We start from the raw sequence: 18860 nt of genomic DNA, 5'->3' as shown, positions 1-18860 counted from the left end.
AATGCACGGAACGAACCAACACACAATCCTCCGTGACTGAAAACTGGCGAGGTGGGAGGGGGATGTGCACAAAGGGAAGGGACGCAACCAGTGGGAGCGTATGAGTCGTACTTAGTGGGAATTCCACGGTTTGCAACCCAAATGGGGTTCAACGGTTTACCCACACCTCTCTACGCCGGGTAGACACACGCTCAATCTCATGCATAATTACTTATTGAACGCTAAACACTTCTGGAAAGACACGGTTGTCTAAAACGGGTTGGTGTGAGAATACGACAGAAAGTGAATGAAAAGATGGAACTCTGGAGAGAGCAACATATAATTGTTCGTGCGTGAAGAAGACACGTTTGTCACGGATGCGAATTGCTGTATGTAGCGTGTAAAACAGTTTGCTATGGTGCACGCGGTCGTGCGTTGTAACCGAAAACTCAGTTTTTAAAGACTGCTTACTTCATTGTGTTTTAACCTCAGTTGTAAAGGATTGTTTTAAGGATCCCATGGGATACCCCTTGCAAACAGTTTTACACGCTGCATATGGCGACTCACCTCTGCGAGAAACATGCCTGTATGAACCGTCAAGGTGGCTCGGATGTACATGAGGCCTCTACAACAGATGAATATAAATGACGCCGTTCTTTCTGTGTCATCGCATCCGAGTTGGTGGGTGTGGCTCTGCGAGTTAACATATCCAATGGTCTTGGAGTTGGTGGGCGTGGCTCCTCCCTGTGTGTGCCATAGGTGTCTTACTTGTCGGTGTCTTAGTGAATCCACGCCCCTTCCGGCGTGCTTTCCATGGGTATCTTGCATTAGTGAATTATATATATATAGATAGATATTTAAAAAAATGTGAGGGGTGTACTCACTTTTGTGAGAGTATATATGTGTGTGTATGTATATATGTGTGTGTGTGTGTGTGTGTGTGTGTGTATATGTATATATATGTGTGTATATATATATATATATATTATATACATATATACAGTAATCCCTCGCTATATCGCTTTGACTTTCGCGGTTTCACTCTATCATGGATTTTAAATGTAAGCACATCTAAACATATATCACAGATTTTTCACTGGTTCGCTTTCTGCGGACAATGGGTCTTTTAATTTAGGTTACATGCTTCCTCAGTTTGAATGCCCAGTTGATTTCATACAAGGGACGCTATTGGCGGATGGCTTAGAAGCTACCCAATCAGAGCATGTATTGCATATTAACTAAAACTCCTCAATGCTATAAGATATGCTTCCCGCGCTGTGCTTGTTTGCTTCTCTCTATCTTTCTCGCTCTCTCTGCCTGACGGAGGGTGTGAGCAGAGGGCTGTTTGCACAGAGGACACGGACGCTCCTCTACAAAATGCCGCTTTATCGCGGTGCTTCTGTATACTTAAAAGCATGTATTGATTTTTGATTGTTTGCTTTTCTTTGCGGCGCTCTCTCTGACATTCTCTGCTCCTGGCGCTCCTTTATGATGGCGCTCCTTTGAAGATAAGATATAGTAGTGTGTTAAAGAAGTTATGAAAAGAAAAGGAAACATTTTAAAAATATAACATGATTGACATTGTCATGAGTGTTGCTGTCATATATATGCCTGCCTGAGTAAGTCACCCTCGCTTCGCTCTTACTTTTTTACCATTCATTTAATCATGGCTAGTGGCGGAAAAATGATAAAATGGAAGGAGGATTACACTGAGTATGGCTTTACCAAAACAATTATTGATGGCGAATCGATTATTCATAAAGCTTGAATTGGTGATCTGTTTTTCTGTGTTTAACCTCATATTTTTTCATACTTCTTCTCTAACCAAGGGGGTGCGAGGGTAAAATGCGCTGATCAATGTAATCGGTGTACCAGGAAGTCATGCATTGACAAAAGTTCCCCTTTGCTTGTAATGCAAAGTGTGATTTAAATGCATTATTTTTTAGCGTTATGGAGCACATGCATCAAGCTTCTCCACTGTGCTTGTGCTAAGAAAAGGAAAGATTTTAAAAATAACGTAACACGATTGTTAATGTAACCTCCAGGCACTACTTACAAAAGGATTCAGTGTGGAGAAACTCTAGAGACGGCGTGTGTATTAACTTGTGGATTTTTCTGTGAGTATTTGGTGGCAGTGTGAAGTTGCTTGGAAGGCGGCGTTATGAGCTCAGCTCAGAGCGAAATGAGGTAAATGGGAGGGGAGATGATTGACGTGACTCCCCCACCGCCTTAACTGTCAATCCCCCACAAACACAGTCTCTCGGAATTTGAATAAGCACACCCCTTCACCTGCAATTTTAACTTAGTTACAAAGTGATCAAAACTCTCCTTTTATATCCTGCGTCCTCTCATTAAACTTGTATCCCGCATTACCCGTGGGCATAGAAACGCCAGCGGCAGCCTGTCTATGAACTTAATTTAAAGTTTAGGTTTAAACCTTGCTTTCTTTCCGAAGTAGCAGCACTCATGAATATGGTAGTATATGTCACTCGCTCGCTTCTTATTGTTTCGCTGCCTTCTCAATTATATAATGCATGTTTTCTTCAGCGCTTTTTCAAGGTCTTCCTGGTTTTCTATGCACTGCGTTGACAGTCAGTTCACGTGATTACGTGGGAGGCGTGATGATGTCCCACGAAACTCCGCCCCCCACAGCTTTCAAGCTCAACTCCATTACAGTAAATGGAGAAAAATACCTTCCAGTTATGACCATTATGCCTAGAATTTCGAAATGAAACCTGCCCAACTTTTGTAAGTAAGCTGTAAGGAATGAGCCTGCCAAATTTCCGCCTTCTACCTACACGGGAAGTTGGAGAATTAGTGATGAGTCAGTCAGTCAGTGAGGGCTTTGCCTTTTATTAGTATATGCATATACAGTATGTGTGTGTGTGTGTGTGTGTGTGTATATATATATAATGTATGTATATATACTGCTCAAAAGAATTAAAGGAACACTTTTTAATCGGAGTATAGCATAAAGTCAATGAAACTTATGGGATATTAATCTGGTCAGTTAAGTAGCAGAGGGGTTGTTAATCAGTTTCAGCTGCTGTGGTGTTAATGAAATTAACAACAGATGCACTAGAGGGGCAACAATGAGATGACCCCCAAAACAGGAATGGTTTAACAGGTGGAGGCCACTGACATTTTCCCTCCTCATCTTTTCTGACTGTTTCTTCACTAGTTTTGCATTTGGCTACAGTCAGTGTCACTACTGGTAGCATGAGGCGATACCTGGACCCTACAGAGGTTGCACAGGTAGTCCAACTTCTCCAGGATGGCACATCAATATGTGTCATTGCCAGAAGGTTTGCTGTGTCTCCCTGCACAGTCTCAAGGGCATGGAGGAGATTCTAGGAGACAAGCAGTTACTCTAGGAGAGCTGGAGAGGGCCATAGAAGGTCCATAACCCATCAGCAGGACCAGTATCTGCTCCTTTGGGCAAGGAGGAACAGGATGAGCACTGCCAGAGCCCTACAAAATGACCTCCAGCAGGCCACTGGTGTGAATGTCTCTGACCAAACAACCAGAAAGACTTCATGAGGGTGACCCAAGGGCCCCATGTCCTCTAATGGGCCCTGAGCTCACTGCCCAGCAGCATGCAGCTCGATTGGCATTCGCCATAGAATACCAGAATTGGCAGATGCACCACTGGTGCCCTGTGCTTTTTACAGATGAGAGCAGGTTCACCCTGAGCACGTGACAGAAGTGAAAGGGTCTGGAGAAGCCATGGAGAACATTATGCTGCCTGTAACATCATTCAGCATGAGCAGTTTGGTGGTGGGTTAATGATTGTCTGGGGAGGCATATCCATGGAGGGTCACACAGACCGCTACAGGCTTGACAAAGGCACCTTGGCTGCCATTAGGTATCAGGATGAAATCCTTGGACCCATTGTCAGACCCTATGCTGGTACAGTGGCTCCTGGTGCACGACAATTCCTGGCCTCATGTGGTGAGAGTATGCAGGCAGTTCCTGGAGGATGAAGGAATTGATACCATTGACTGGCCACCACACTTTCCTGACCTAAATCCAATAGAACACCTCTGGGACATTATGTTTTGGTCCATCCAATGCCACCAGGTTGCACCTCAGACTGTCCAGGAGCTCAGTGATGCCCTGGTCCAGATCTGGGAGGAGATCCCCCACAACACCATCTGTCATCTCATTAGAAGCATGCACCGATGTTGTCAGGCATGTATACAAGAACACAGGGGCCATACAAAGTGCTGCGTACAATTTTGAGTTGCAATTAAATTTTGGCAAAATGGACTAGCCTGCCACATAATTTTTTCACTCTGATTTTTGGGCGTCTTTGAATTCAGGGCTCTGTAGGTTGATCATTTTCATTTCCATCAAGCGATGTGGCATCCTTTCGTTCCTAACACATTACCCAGTCTATATCAGTATAGATATCCAGGAGTGTATGTATGTATGTGTGTGTGTGTGTGTGTGTGTGTGTGTGTGTGTGTATGTATATATATATATACACACACGGACTGAGTCAGGTAAATAAGGGGCTGGGGAACCACAGGAATGCCTTTGAGGTCAAAATTCTGTTATGGAGATGGCAGTTTTTGGCACCATTTTGGCACAGACCTTTCGCATGTGCAAATGTCCAGTCAAAATTTTATGAACGGTAAATCTGTTCAAATTTAATTGTTCACTCAATATTCTTAATGTTAAACGACTGTCTGAACAGTGTGACTAAAAAGACTCGTACCGCTACCCGCATAGATGAGTCCTTGGATCTGGTGTCGGGGTCATCGTGGTTCTCCTCATTAGACCTACAGCGGTTATTGGCAGGTCCCACTCAGCCCAGAGGCCCGTCCGAAGACCGCTTTCTGCACCGGGCGGGGGTTGTGGCAGTTCAAGGTCCTCAGCTTTGGCCTTTGTAACGCCCCAGCCACATTTGAGCGGCCAATGGAAAGGGTCCTGGATGCCATTCCCGCCAAGAATGCTTGGTTTATTTGGACGATATTCTTGTGCATGGGGGCTCCTTCGAGGCGGCACTGAGTTCGCTGAGGAGAGTCCTACAGAGGATAGCAGCAGCAGGACTGAAGCTGCACCCAGAAAAGTGCTGCTTCATGAGGAAGGAACTGGAATTTTGGGACACAGGATCGGGGTGAGGGATCAGCACTTTGGAGGACAAGGTCCGATCGGTAAGGGACTGGTCGACGCCTACCAGCATCAAGGACTTGAAGAGCTTCCTTGGGCTGGCCTCCTATTACAGGCGGTTCGTCAGGGGTTCTCCTGTATAGCTGCACCCCTGTTCCGCCTGCAGGAAAGGGCTGTGACTTTGTGTGGACACCAGAGTGCGAGCAGGCCTTCAGCTCCTTGAAGATGGCACTGACAACGCCGATCCTCACCCCCGACCCCAGTCGGCCGCTCATCCTTGACACGGATGCCAGTGGTGTTGGGATGGGGGCGGTGCTGAGCCAAGTAGGGGAAGAAGGGGAAAAAGTAGTGGCCTATTTTAGCAGGACTTTCAACAAAGCTGAGCGGCGCTATTGCGTGACCCGCAGGGAGCTCCTTGCAGTTGTTAAGGCCATAGGACATTTCAGGTACTACCTGTGCGGCCTCCCTTTCACCGTCCGTTCCGACCACTCTGCCCTACAGTGGCTGATGTCCTTTAAAGAACCAGAGGGCCAGATAGCCCGCTGGCTTGAGGAGCTGGCATCGTATTCCTTCACAGTGGAGCACAGGGCGGAACCCGGCACACTAATGCTGACGCCATGTCCCGACGCCCTTGTGTGCATGCGGGCTGCAAGTACTGTGAGAAGAGAGAGGCCAGGGAGGCCGAGATCAAGGGGGAGGAGGAGCAAGATGCTACATGTGAGGGGGGTGGACCGGTTTGCAGATTGACTCAAATGTTGGACCAAACAGAGTGGAGAGCTCAACAAGGGCTAGACGCTGATCTACAGCCGGTGCTACGCTGGGTGGAGGCAGGCCGCAAACCACAGTGGGAGGAGGTGGCAGGGTGTTCTCCTGCCTCCAAAGGACTATTTGAGAAATTTGATGCCCTTAGGGTAGAGAACGGGTACTGCAGAGGGCCTGGAAGGAGCCGGCCACTGGAGAGGAGAGGTGGCAGGTGGTGGTTCCCCGGTCCCTGAGGGACTATATCCTCCAGGCATGCCATGGTGCCACAGGGACTGGTCACTTTGGGGTGGCAAAGACTCTCCGTCGCATCAGGCAAGGGTTTTACTGGGGTCAGGTCAGGAGGGACGTGGAAGACTTCTGCCGTCGCTGTGACCTCTGCACAGCGCACAAGGGTCCCCCTCATCAGTCCCATGCCGAACTTCAGCAGATGGCAGTGGGAGCCCCGATGGAGAGAGTCGCGGTGGACATAGTGGGCCCGTTCCCCGTACAGATAAGGGGAACCGTTATATCCTTGTTGCAATGGACTACTTTACCAAGTGGCCAGAGGCGTATGCCATTCCAGACCAGGAGGCAGAGACCGTGGCTGATGCCCTGGTGGAGGGCATGTTTGCAAGGTTTGGAGCCGCAGAGACCATCCACAGTGACCAGGGAAGGAACTTTGAGTCGGCTGTGTTTTCAGCCATGTGCGCACGCCTGGGCATGCGGAAGACCCGGACCACACCATTGCACCCCAGAGCGGCGGCTTGGTTGAACGCTTCAATCGAACCCTGGTGAAACAGTTAGCCATCCTCACGGCAGAGCACCAGCGGGACTGGGACACTCACCTTCCCTCTCTTATTGGCCTACAGGTCTGCGGTACAGGACTCCACCCTATGCACACCAGCCCTGCTCATGTTGGGACGAGAACTGCGCACACCACGGAGATGACCTTTGGGAGACCCCTGGCGTGCCGCTGTTCCGCCAGGGCCGGAATATGCTAGCAAGCTCCAGCACAGAATGGATTCAGCTCATGCCTTTGCCCGTGACCAGCTACAAAAAGCAGGCATAAGACAGAAGAGGTGTTATGACATGCGGGCTAAAGGTCATGACTTCCAGGCCGGGGATCTGGTCTGGGTCTATAGCCCGAAAAAAGAAGGGTCTCTGTCCTAAGTTGGACTGCCACTGGGTGGGCCCTTGTAGAGTGCTTGAAAGACTGGGAGAGGTGGTTTATAGAGTTCAGCTCCCTCCTAGGGGAAGGCGGGTGGCCCTCCACAGGGACAGGTTGGCACCCTACAGGGGCACTGGTCAGCCTCAACAGAGCCCTAGGCGGCCCATGCCCTCTCAAAGGGACCGGGTGGCCACCACCCCCTTCCCAGCTGCTATTCCATCTGCTGACCCTTTGACTTCCCCCCCTGCGCTGCACCCTCCTGCTGCGGGACCACAGGCACAGCCACCTGCGTTCACACCCGCAGGCCTCGGAGACTGAGAAGACCCCCCGGGCACCTCAGGGACTTTTTGTGGGACCCTCGGGACGAGGGTCTTAGTGGGGAGGGAGCAGTGTAGCGTTCTGTTCTTTATTGTAGAGTTCTGTTTTGCAGTTTGTGTTCTGTGATTTGCATCCCTCAGTTATTTATTCTGTTGTCCCTGTTATTTCTCATGTAATAGAGTGGAAGGTAAAGGAGGTTCGGAGGGATGGGGGGTGGAGCCGAGGAGGAGGGCGGGAGCGCTGGGGTTGTAACAAGGAGGGTGGAGACAGGAGAGAAGTTCGGTCATGTCGCTCTCGCTGTGAGATTGTTTTTTTTAAGTTCTGTCTGTTCGGCGTGGTTGCGGCCAACAGCAACCGTTTTTTTATTTATTAAAGAGAGGACTAACCAAGTGACCGTCTCGGATCGTCATTACGTCTGGGAAGACGCTACAATATGTTTGCTTTCTTTTAATTGTGAGAAAGAACTGTCATCTCTGTCTTGTCATGGAGCACAGTGGTGGGAGAGTTTATAAGTCTAGAGGGCTTAAAATATATAAAAATAACCACACAAACATATGGTTTCTACTTCGCGGATTTTCACCTATCGCGGGGGGGTCTGGAACGCAACCCCCGCGATCGAGGAGGGATTACTGTGTGTGTATGTATATATATATATATCTCTACTAGCAGAATTACCCGCGCTTGGCAGCGGAGAAGTAGTGTGTTAAAGAAGTTATGAAAAAGAAAAGGAAACATTTTAAAAATAATATAACATGATTGACATTGTCATGAGTGTTGCTGTCATATATATGCCTGCCTGAGTAAGTCACCCTCGCTTCGCTCTTACTTTTTTACCATTCATTTAATCATGGCTAGTGGCGGAAAAATGATAAAATGGAAGGAGGATTACACTGAGTATGGCTTTACCAAAACAATTATTGATGGCGAATCGATTATTCATAAAGCTTGAATTGGTGATCTGTTTTTCTGTGTTTAACCTCATATTTTTTCATACTTCTTCTCTAACCAAGGGGGTGCGAGGGTAAAATGCGCTGATCAATGTAATCGGTGTACCAGGAAGTCATGCATTGACAAAAGTTCCCCTTTGCTTGTAATGCAAAGTGTGATTTAAATGCATTATTTTTTAACGCGTTATGGAGCACATGCATCGAAGCTTCTCCACTGTGCTTGTGCTAAGAAAAGGAAAGATTTTAAAAATAACGTAACACGATTGTTAATGTAACCTCCAGGCACTACTTACAAAAGGATTCAGTGTGGAGAAACTCTAGAGACAGCGTGTGTATTAACTTGTGGATTTTTCTGTGAGTATTTGGTGGCAGTGTGACGAAGTTGCTTGAAGACGGCGTTAGCATGAGCTCAGCTCAGAGCGAAATGAGGTAAATGGGAGGAGATGATTGGCGTGACTCCCCACCGCCTTAACTGTCAATCCCCACAAACACAGTCTCTCGGAATTTGAATAAGCACACCCCTTCACCTGCAATTTTAACTTAGTTACAAAGTGATCAAAACTCTCCTTTTATATCCTGCGTCCTCTCATTAAACTTGTATCCCGCATTACCCGTGGGCATAGAAACGCCAGCGGCAGCCTGTCTGAACTTAATTTAAAGTTTAGGTTTAAACCTTGCTTTCTTTCCGAAGTAGCAGCACTCATGAATATGGTAGTATATGTCACTCGCTCGCTTCTTATTGTTTCGCTGCCTTCTCAATTATATAATGCATGTTTTCTTCAGCGCTTTTTCAAGGTCTTCCTGGTTTTCTATGCACTGCGTTGACAGTCAGTTCACGTGATTACGTGGGAGGCGTGATGATGTCCCACGAAACTCCGCCCCCCACAGCTTTCAAGCTCAACTCCATTACAGTAAATGGAGAAAAATACCTTCCAGTTATGACCATTATGCCTAGAATTTCGAAATGAAACCTGCCCAACTTTTGTAAGTAAGCTGTAAGGAATGAGCCTGCCAAATTTCCGCCTTCTACCTACACGGGAAGTTGGAGAATTAGTGATGAGTCAGTCAGTCAGTGAGGGCTTTGCCTTTTATTAGTATATGCATATACAGTATGTGTGTGTGTGTGTGTGTGTGTGTATATATATATAATGTATGTATATATACTGCTCAAAAGAATTAAAGGAACACTTTTTAATCGGAGTATAGCATAAAGTCAATGAAACTTATGGGATATTAATCTGGTCAGTTAAGTAGCAGAGGGGGTTGTTAATCAGTTTCAGCTGCTGTGGTGTTAATGAAATTAACAACAGATGCACTAGAGGGGCAACAATGAGATGACCCCCAAAACAGGAATGGTTTAACAGGTGGAGGCCACTGACATTTTCCCTCCTCATCTTTTCTGACTGTTTCTTCACTAGTTTTGCATTTGGCTACAGTCAGTGTCACTACTGGTAGCATGAGGCGATACCTGGACCCTACAGAGGTTGCACAGGTAGTCCAACTTCTCCAGGATGGCACATCAATACGTGTCATTGCCAGAAGGTTTGCTGTGTCTCCCTGCACAGTCTCAAGGGCATGGAGGAGATTCTAGGAGACAAGCAGTTACTCTAGGAGAGCTGGAGAGGGCCATAGAAGGTCCATAACCCATCAGCAGGACCAGTATCTGCTCCTTTGGGCAAGGAGGAACAGGATGAGCACTGCCAGAGCCCTACAAAATGACCTCCAGCAGGCCACTGGTGTGAATGTCTCTGACCAAACAACCAGAAAGACTTCATGAGGGTGACCCAAGGGCCCCATGTCCTCTAATGGGCCCTGAGCTCACTGCCCAGCAGCATGCAGCTCGATTGGCATTCGCCATAGAATACCAGAATTGGCAGATGCACCACTGGTGCCCTGTGCCTTTTACAGATGAGAGCAGGTTCACCCTGAGCACGTGACAGAAGTGAAAGGGTCTGGAGAAGCCATGGAAAACATTATGCTGCCTGTAACATCATTCAGCATGAGCAGTTTGGTGGTGGGTTAATGATTGTCTGGGGAGGCATATCCATGGAGGGTCACACAGACCGCTACAGGCTTGACAAAGGCACCTTGGCTGCCATTAGGTATCAGGATGAAATCCTTGGACCCATTGTCAGATCCTATGCTGGTACAGTGGCTCCTGGTGCACGACAATTCCTGGCCTCATGTGGTGAGAGTATGCAGGCAGTTCCTGGAGGATGAAGGAATTCATACCATTGACTGGCCACCACACTTTCCTGACCTAAATCCAATAGAACACCTCTGGGACATTGTTTTGGTCCATCAAATGCCACCAGGTTGCACCTCAGACTGTCCAGGAGCTCAGTGATGCCCTGGTCCAGATCTGGGAGGAGATCCCCCACAACACCATCTGTCATCTCATTAGAAGCATGCACCGATGTTGTCAGGCATGTATACAAGAACACAGGGGCCATACAAAGTGCTGCGTACAATTTTGAGTTGCAATTAAATTTTGGCAAAAGGACTAGCCTGCCACAGAATTTTTTCACTCTGATTTTTGGGGCATCTTTGAATTCAGGGCTCTGTAGGTTGATCATTTTCATTTCCATCAAACGATGTGGCATCCTTTCGTTCCTAACACATTACCCAGTCTATATCAGTATAGATATCCAGGAGTGTATGTATGTGTGTGTGTGTGTGTGTGTGTGTATGTATATATATATATATATATATATACACACGGACTGAGGTCAGGTAAATAAGGGGGCTGGGGAACCACAGGAATGCCTTTTGAGGTCAAAAATTCTGTTATGGAGATGGCAGTTTTTTGGCACCATTTTGGCACAGACCTTTCGCATGTGCAAATGTCCAGTCAAAATTTTATGAACGGTAAATCTGTTCAAATTTAATTGTTCACTCAATATTCTTAATGTTAAACGACTGTCTGATCTCACAAGAGTGTTCACACGTTCGATGTTTTCATTGGTTTTCGAAGTTGAAGTCCTCCCTGAACGGTGTTCATCTTCAACGTGTTTTCTGCCTTCCAAAAATGATTTGTGCCAGCGAAAAACTTGAGCTTGGGATAAAGAATGTTCCCCATAGGAATAGGCCTGTTTTAACTTTTCAAACGTCACACTTGCTGTTTAATGGCACAACGTTGCTCCAAATTCCGCTGTTCCATTTTGCGTGACGCACAACCAAAAACACAACTTCGCTAATAGCAGTCACAAAAATCACTTAGTTAACTGAAGGAGTTGAAACTCGCACTGAGCTATGGGAGGGTACTGATACATGTGCTCTATCAAGGACAACAGCGCAGCGTTGCCAGATCGCTTTCAGTGTTGCCTGGAGCCTACCCCAGCAGTTTTGGATGCAAAGCGGGAAAAATCTCTGGTGTGCAATATGTATATGGCTGATGTTAAGAAAAAAATAAATATTTCAACTATCTATTTTTAGAAAGAGAGAAAAATTTGAAATAAGGGGGACAAATATCTTAAAGCATAATTATGCTGCTGGATTTTTTTCACAATATCAGGTATTTTGAGCTGTGGATAAACTACAAAAGATAAATTATATATAGAATAAATACAAAAAAACATTAGGTTTAGTTTTTCGCTAGTTGGCAGATTCTCTTCGCCTACCTACCTACCTGTAGTTCAGTAGAGACAATGCCAACTCAGGAAATTTTCAAGGTTTCTGTCTCTTCATTGTTAAATGACTTTTTTAAAGCAAAAGTGATTGGTCAGCAACAATATGATGATCCTTCATGATGACCTAGTCTGTCTCTCAATCAGGGTCATTTTATTTTCAAAACGGGGTTCTCCTGTGCAAAGAGGCAGATAAATTGTCAATTAAAAGTAGGCACTTGAGAAATAAACTGAAATGTTACTCGCTCACGATTTTTCTCTCCATACGGTAAAGGTTTTGTTGACCAGCACATTCTGATTGCAGGTATTTGAATTACATCTTGATATACAACAAGCGCAAAGAAAGGTGGCACAGTAAATCTTTCTATTTGACACACTTTACGCGCCGATATTCAGCCTGCTCTGTCACAGCAAATGCTGCGTGAACACCCACCCTCTGTCACCAGCCACCATTCACTGGATGAATATATTTTGGTGGCTCTTGGTGGATTAATTTCTGTTTTTGAGTTAAAAGTAACAAGGGTTTAAGACTAATGAAGTATTCATTCAAAAAAGAAAACCAAAATATTTTTAGCAAATTATTTTATTTCAGTTAGTCTTTCTGGCTACTTTAATAGTTTCATTTAGTTTTAGTTTTTCATTTTGGTTTTGTTTGATTTATTTATTTATTTTTTTAAATAGCTTTGATTGTAGTTTTCGTTAACTATAATAACCTTGGTCTCACTTGATTTGTGGTCACTTCAGTGCTAATCCCAACATGCATTGGCTGCCTGCAACATTTCACCCAATGCTCCTAAAGAAGCATCTTAATTTTTTTGCAGCATGTCTCTGGAGCCATTTGTTCACAGCTACTTGCCGTTTGTTTTGGAGTTCCACTGGTATATTGGTCCAAATAATAGAACTTGTATGAACAGCATTGCAGGGCATGGTCAAATACATTTATAGGACTTGGGATTACCCATAAACACTGGAACTTCTCGGTGTGACTTCATCTGCTGTTCTCGTAACATTTCAGTGATTGTGTTCTGTCCCAATGCAAGAAAGTTTTGGTTTATTTTTATTAACCCCCTATTTCCTTGAGTCTGTGCACTAGCACACATGCAAGACACTAACTGGGCTTGTTCTGTCTCAAGCTTTTAAAGCCTTTAAGTTGTAGCAAACAGTTGACTGTCTTGTTCAGGGAAGCTACTGTTAAAGCTGATGTACTTCATCTGAGTATTTTTAAATTTGTCAGACTGCTTTGTCATTCTTCTAATTCTCACTTATTTGCCAAAACCAAAATAATGGTTTCCAAAAAACTTGTGTAAGATTTTTACTCTTAAGCGCAAGTCATTTGTGTTGACTACTACTTGCCTTTTCTTCATTCAGTCAAGATAATATTCACTCACTCAGCAATTTTTAAATTCAATTCTGATCACCAGCGAAGTGCTCTTATATAAACACTTCATGAAGACCAAACAAAGTATGCTTTTGTTCAGTATTCCATTATTTGAAAAAGTTTAATAGAGCAGTGAGTTCCACAAGAGCTAGCTGATAGTTATATAGAGACTACTGCACTGGCAGTAGCCAGTTACTTTTTGCTGGCATAAACATGTGGTTAACTAGTAGCTGTTTATAATGCAGTGTTGATTTATCCAGTTCACTTGGTCACCTTTTTATTGTCTCCAGTCCTCTCGGCTCATCTGATCATAATGGCCATAATCTGCAACACTGAGCTATTTCCACAAAATGAGATGCACATAATGGAGTTGGCTTGTGACAAGTGACCTTTCACTGCAAAATTAAAAATAGAACAATCTGAGTCCTGAAAACTTTGCATCAATAATAAAAAAAATTCTAAAAATTAGTACTTCTATATAGTAATTTCAGGATCCAACTTCTTATATTATTGCTGTTCTGAGTGGCACTACTAATTTTTGGAAGCCCTGTACTGCATGCATACAAAAAAGTAGACTGTGAAACCCTCCAGGATGTTTTTAATATAGTTGCTTTACTTAAGGTGTCCACTGTGTGTCACACTTTGACTTGGAAATGAAATTGTGGAGTTCACATTCCCTTACTAACTAAACGGTAAATATATTAAGGAAAATAAATAAATGAATAGCATGTAGTGTCTCTTCACCAGTAATTGATCCCAACCCCTTTTTGTTTTAATTGAATGCTGCTTATTGTAATTATAATCAATTGCAGGTTGCTGTGGTCATATTTACTGTCTTATCCTCCTTCCAATTCTAAGGGAATTATTTATAAACTCATTTCTGTGAAAGAAACCAGGTCCAGTCTGATGATGGTGATCTGTATGAATATTATCATACATTTCATTCAGTTATACTTGTCTCTTCATATTGTTGTAAATGCATTGCAGGTCATCCGGGCATGACCCCTGTCTGCTGACATGAATGTTGAAGAGCAGGATTTCGAGCAGTCCAGCCAAATTTGGTATAGCTACATTAATTTAACATTGTTTTATGATAAATGGGAAAAGAGGAGTTGAAATCAGGGAGTGTTGAGTCATTTGAGGAAGTGACATTTATTACAATGGAGGTACTAATAGAGTTAGTACCAAAGAGAAGTAGAGCAGCAGGATGTTTACAGTGGTGTGAAAAACTATTTGCTCCCTTCCTGATTTCTTATTCTTTTGCATGTTTGTCACACAAAATGTTTCTGATCATCAAACACATTTAACCATTAGTCAAATATAACACAAGTAAACACAAAATGCAGTTTTTAAATGATGGTTTTTATTATTTAGGGAGAAAAAATCCAAACCTATATGGCCCTGTGTGAAAAAGTAATTGCCCCCTGAACCTAATAACTGGTTGGGCCACCCTTAGCAGCAATAACTGCAATCAAGCGTTTGTGATAACTTGCAATGAGTCTTTTACAGCTCTGGAGGAATTCTGGCCCACTCATCTTTGCAGATTTGTTGTAATTCAGCTTTATTTGAGGGTTTTCTAGCATGAACCGCCTTTTTAAGGTCCTGCCATAGCATCTCAATTGGATTCAGGTCAGGACTTTGACTAGTCCACTCCAAAGTCTTCATTTTGTTTTTCTTCAGCCATTCAGAGGTGGATTTGCTGGTGTGTTTTGGGTCATTGTCCTGTTGCAGCACCCAAGATCGCTTCAGCTTGAGTTGACGAACAGATGACCGGACATTCTCCTTCAGGATTTTTTGGTAGACAGTAGAATTCAAGGTTCCATCTATCACAGCAAGCCTTCCAGGTCCTGAAGCAGCAAAACAATCCCAGACCATCACTCTACCACCACCATACTTTACTGTTGGTATGATGTTCTTTTTCTGAAATGCTGTGTTCCTTTTACGCCAGATGTAACGGGGGTTTGCCTTCCAAAAAGTTCAACTTTTGTCTCATCAGTCCACAATGTATTTTCCCAAAAGTCTTGGCAATCATTGAGATGTTTCTTAGCAAAATTGAGACAAGCCCTAATGTTCTTTTTGCTTAACAGTGGTTTGCGTCTTGGAAATCTGCCATGCAGGCCGTTTTTGCCCAGTCTCTTTCTTATGGTGGAGTCGTGAACACTGACCTTAATTGAGGCAAGTGAGGCCTGCAGTTCTTTAGATGTTGTCCTGGGGTCTTTGTGACCTCTCGGATGAGTCGTCTCTGCGCTCTTGGGGTAATTTTGGTCGGCTGGCCACTCCTGGGAAGGTTCACCACTGTTCCATGTTTTTGCCATTTGTGGATAATGGCTCTCACTGTGGTTCGCTGGAGTCCCAAAGCTTTAGAAATGGCTTTATAACCTTTACCAGACTGATAGATCTCAATTACTTCTGTTCTCATTTGTTCCTGAATTTCTTTGGATCTTGGCATGATGTCTAGCTTTTGAGGTGCTTTTGGTCTACTTCTCTGTGTCAGGCAGCTCCTATTTAAGTGATTTCTTGATTGAAACAGGTGTGGCAGTAATCAGGCCTGGGGGTGACTACGGAAATTGAACTCAGGTGTGATACACCACAGTTAGGTTATTTTTAACAAGGGGCAATTACTTTTCACACAGGGCCATGTAGGTTTGGATTTTTTTTTCTCCCTAAATAATAAAAACCATCAGTTAAAAACTGCATTTTGTGTTTACTTGTGTTATATTTGACTAATGGTTAAATGTGTTTGATGATCAGAAACATTTTGTGTGACAAACATGCAAAAGAATAAGAGTTTTTCACACCACTGTATATGCCATTGATTTACTTAAAGGTAGATTATTCTCATCTCCTGCTAAATGATAATTTTTTGACAATCAAGATGACCCACTTAATAGTTTTTGTTTCTTTCCTAGTGTATATGTAAACACAGAAGTTTAGTTTCTAAACTACAGCTTGCCTGAAGACGGGACTTGAGCTACCTTGAAAGCTTGTATATTGTATTCTACTCAGTTAGCCAATAAAAGGTGTCATTTTACTTGACTTATTGCATCATTGACAATAATTCTAATGTATGGTCACTGTGTGAGGTATTTGCAAGCACATTGATATACCATACAAGATGCTTAGGTTGTTGTGATTACTGTTAATTAGATGCAGTGCTTAACATTCATATTCATCCTTTAATTTTCTAAAACCAGTACAGGCTCACTGAAAACACCAGGAACAATCCTGGTTGCCTTGGGCAATTCCTTTTCCTAGCTATGGATAGTGAAAACTCAACCTCTGGGGTATTTGCTTGACCTTGTCCTGTACATAGAATTTTGCATAATACGTCTACTTATTGTCTGAAAATCCACAGGAATATAAACCGTAAAAGAGAGAAGACCTTTCAGTCGATGTAATATATTGGCCCTGTGTCGTTCAGATACCTTTTTAAGAGATGTCAAAGGCTCCATGTGAATTACATGACTCCAAATCTAGTTAAAAATCCCACAGCTCAGTGGTGCTTCCTGGCTTCCACCTTAAATGTACTTCCTGTTACATTTTTCCATCCCAGTCCCCCAGAATATGGCTCCTTTATTTATTGGGCCGGATTCCTGTCCAGTAATAATTGGCTACATGGAGTTTCATGTCATGTCGGTACTAAAGATTGTGGTCTGAGAGAAGTGAGCAATTATGAACAATGAGTGAATGAAAACCAGTGGAAATGTTTACATTGTATCTGTGCATATCCAAGGTGCTTCAACGGACAGAAAGGTGTATTTAGTGGTTCACTTTCACAATCTGCTGATGAAACACCCAGAAATGGCTTCATGACCAATGATTGAAGGGGAGGCAGCGTCTTCAGTTCAAAAGGTTACTCCTATTAGAGCGAGCTCCCCAACAATTCACAAAAGGATTTGCCAGAAGTGGTTTATTTAACAATATTTTAGCAAAAATGTAGGTGTTTCGACTTATGAGTATATAACTGGATAGCTGACATGTGGATTATCCGACACAAGTACAGAATTTTTTCATGTTTTTATATTGTTTGCTGTTTGTTCAGCGTTGGTTCAGATAGAATTTTGTTGCAAGTAACAGATTTGTTTTCGCTTTGCTTCTCAAACTCTACTGAGAGAACAGGCAAACGTATGAAGGTGGCAGAAATTAACATGTTTATATGCTGCTTATATTCATGTTTGGTTGCACTAACACTTAATCTTTTTACAATCTCTCTCTGTCTGTCCTCACCCCATTTTTGCTTAGTCATTTTGTAAGAGGGGGGAAAAAACACGGATTTTATTTATTTTTTTAAATAGCTACATTTTTTAAAGCAATTTGTGCACACTGGGTCTGAAGCAAATAATTCACTTGATAGTTTGTATATCTTATGGTACCTTTTGACTTTCACTTCATCGATTAACACATGTTAAATCAATTTGCTGGGGTTGCCTGCTTAAAGCTTTTGCTGTCTGGAATTCTACATTATCTGTTTGGATCATTTTAATGTTAAAAAGTAATGAATACATTTTTTTTTTTTTATATATAGATACCCACTGTCTCTTATCGACCCATACAAATTGGCCAGCAGTATCCCCAGAAGAAGTCCTCTGCATACAAAAATTTCAGTGTTCCTCTGTTTGATTATACTTCCCAGCCACACGGTAGGAATATGAAGCTTGTTCAGCAGATGCAATGGATCCCAGCAGCAGGAATGGGGCAGTGGATATGCGCTCAGAGTATATGCCACACATAAGTGAAGGTTGCCAGATTAGCTGCTTGTAGACATGAAGTTGAAGTGAAATTTTTCCTGGACCAATTATTTCATTAAACATTTTTATAATTTTTTACAGGTGATTTTATACTAAACTCCTTGCACTTTAAACTGTAAATTGTTATGTATATTAAATAGCTATTAGAAGTAAACTATAGTTAAAAAAAAAAAGGGACTTTGTATTTTTAAAATTAGAATTTCTATTTATGCAATAGCTTGATATTTATAGAATTGTAATATACATGATCAGAAGACATTAAATATTTATATACTCTGTTGTGATATTTTTAGGGTTTGTGACTTTAAATTATGACAGTTTAAATTCATGTTGCATTTAAATAAAATTTGCTTAGAGTCATTTCATGCAGTTTCTGTGTTGCCTTTTCTTTTACTGCCAGAGTGTAATAACCACATTTTGTGTGGCTTTTAAAAATCTTATTAAATGTGAATGGCATTATCTTGCTTGTTGTCTGAATTCAGATAAGAGGATAGAAGTGATTAGTGTGCGAGGAGAATAAAATGTTAAAATAGTGGGACTTCAAAGCATATATAGAATTGATGAAGAATACTTCCGAAAAGAATAAACAGCTAAGTAAATGAAGCAACATGCAGCTAAGAGTACAGAAAGAAAAATATACAGGGAGTCTACGCATTATATTATATGATGAGAAATTTGAATATTTTTCCTGTAAGAAATACAAAACTTGACAAAACTTTAAGGTGATCAGATTCTCTATATTACAACTTAATGGAGTACATTATTAAAAGTAATAAAGCAACCTCTGGCACTTTGAGAAGACTTGTTTCTTGTCGTGGCTGGATGCTTTGGGATTTATTT

General features: G+C 42.9%; 1 protein-coding gene across 8 annotated transcripts in view; it reads left to right on the top strand.

Annotated features, from left to right (window-relative positions):
• btg3 (B-cell translocation gene 3) overlaps positions 1 to 18389 on the top strand; it is a 44026-nt gene extending 25637 nt beyond the window's left edge. For all 8 annotated transcript variants that reach the window (XM_039744567.1, XM_039744564.1, XM_039744565.1 and 5 more), the window contains one exon: positions 17798 to 18389. In XM_039744567.1, coding sequence (XP_039600501.1) covers positions 17798 to 18004 — 207 coding nt within the window. In that variant the 3' untranslated portion in view covers positions 18005 to 18389. The remainder of the gene's footprint in view (positions 1 to 17797) is intronic.
• Positions 18390 to 18860: the final 471 nt, after the last annotated feature.

The sequence above is a fragment of the Polypterus senegalus genome, chromosome 2, assembly GCF_016835505.1.
Source record: "Polypterus senegalus isolate Bchr_013 chromosome 2, ASM1683550v1, whole genome shotgun sequence".
NCBI lineage: Eukaryota > Metazoa > Chordata > Cladistia > Polypteriformes > Polypteridae > Polypterus > Polypterus senegalus.
The sequence above is the reverse complement of the archived record's forward strand: the minus strand, read 5'-3'. Positions and strand labels throughout refer to the sequence as shown.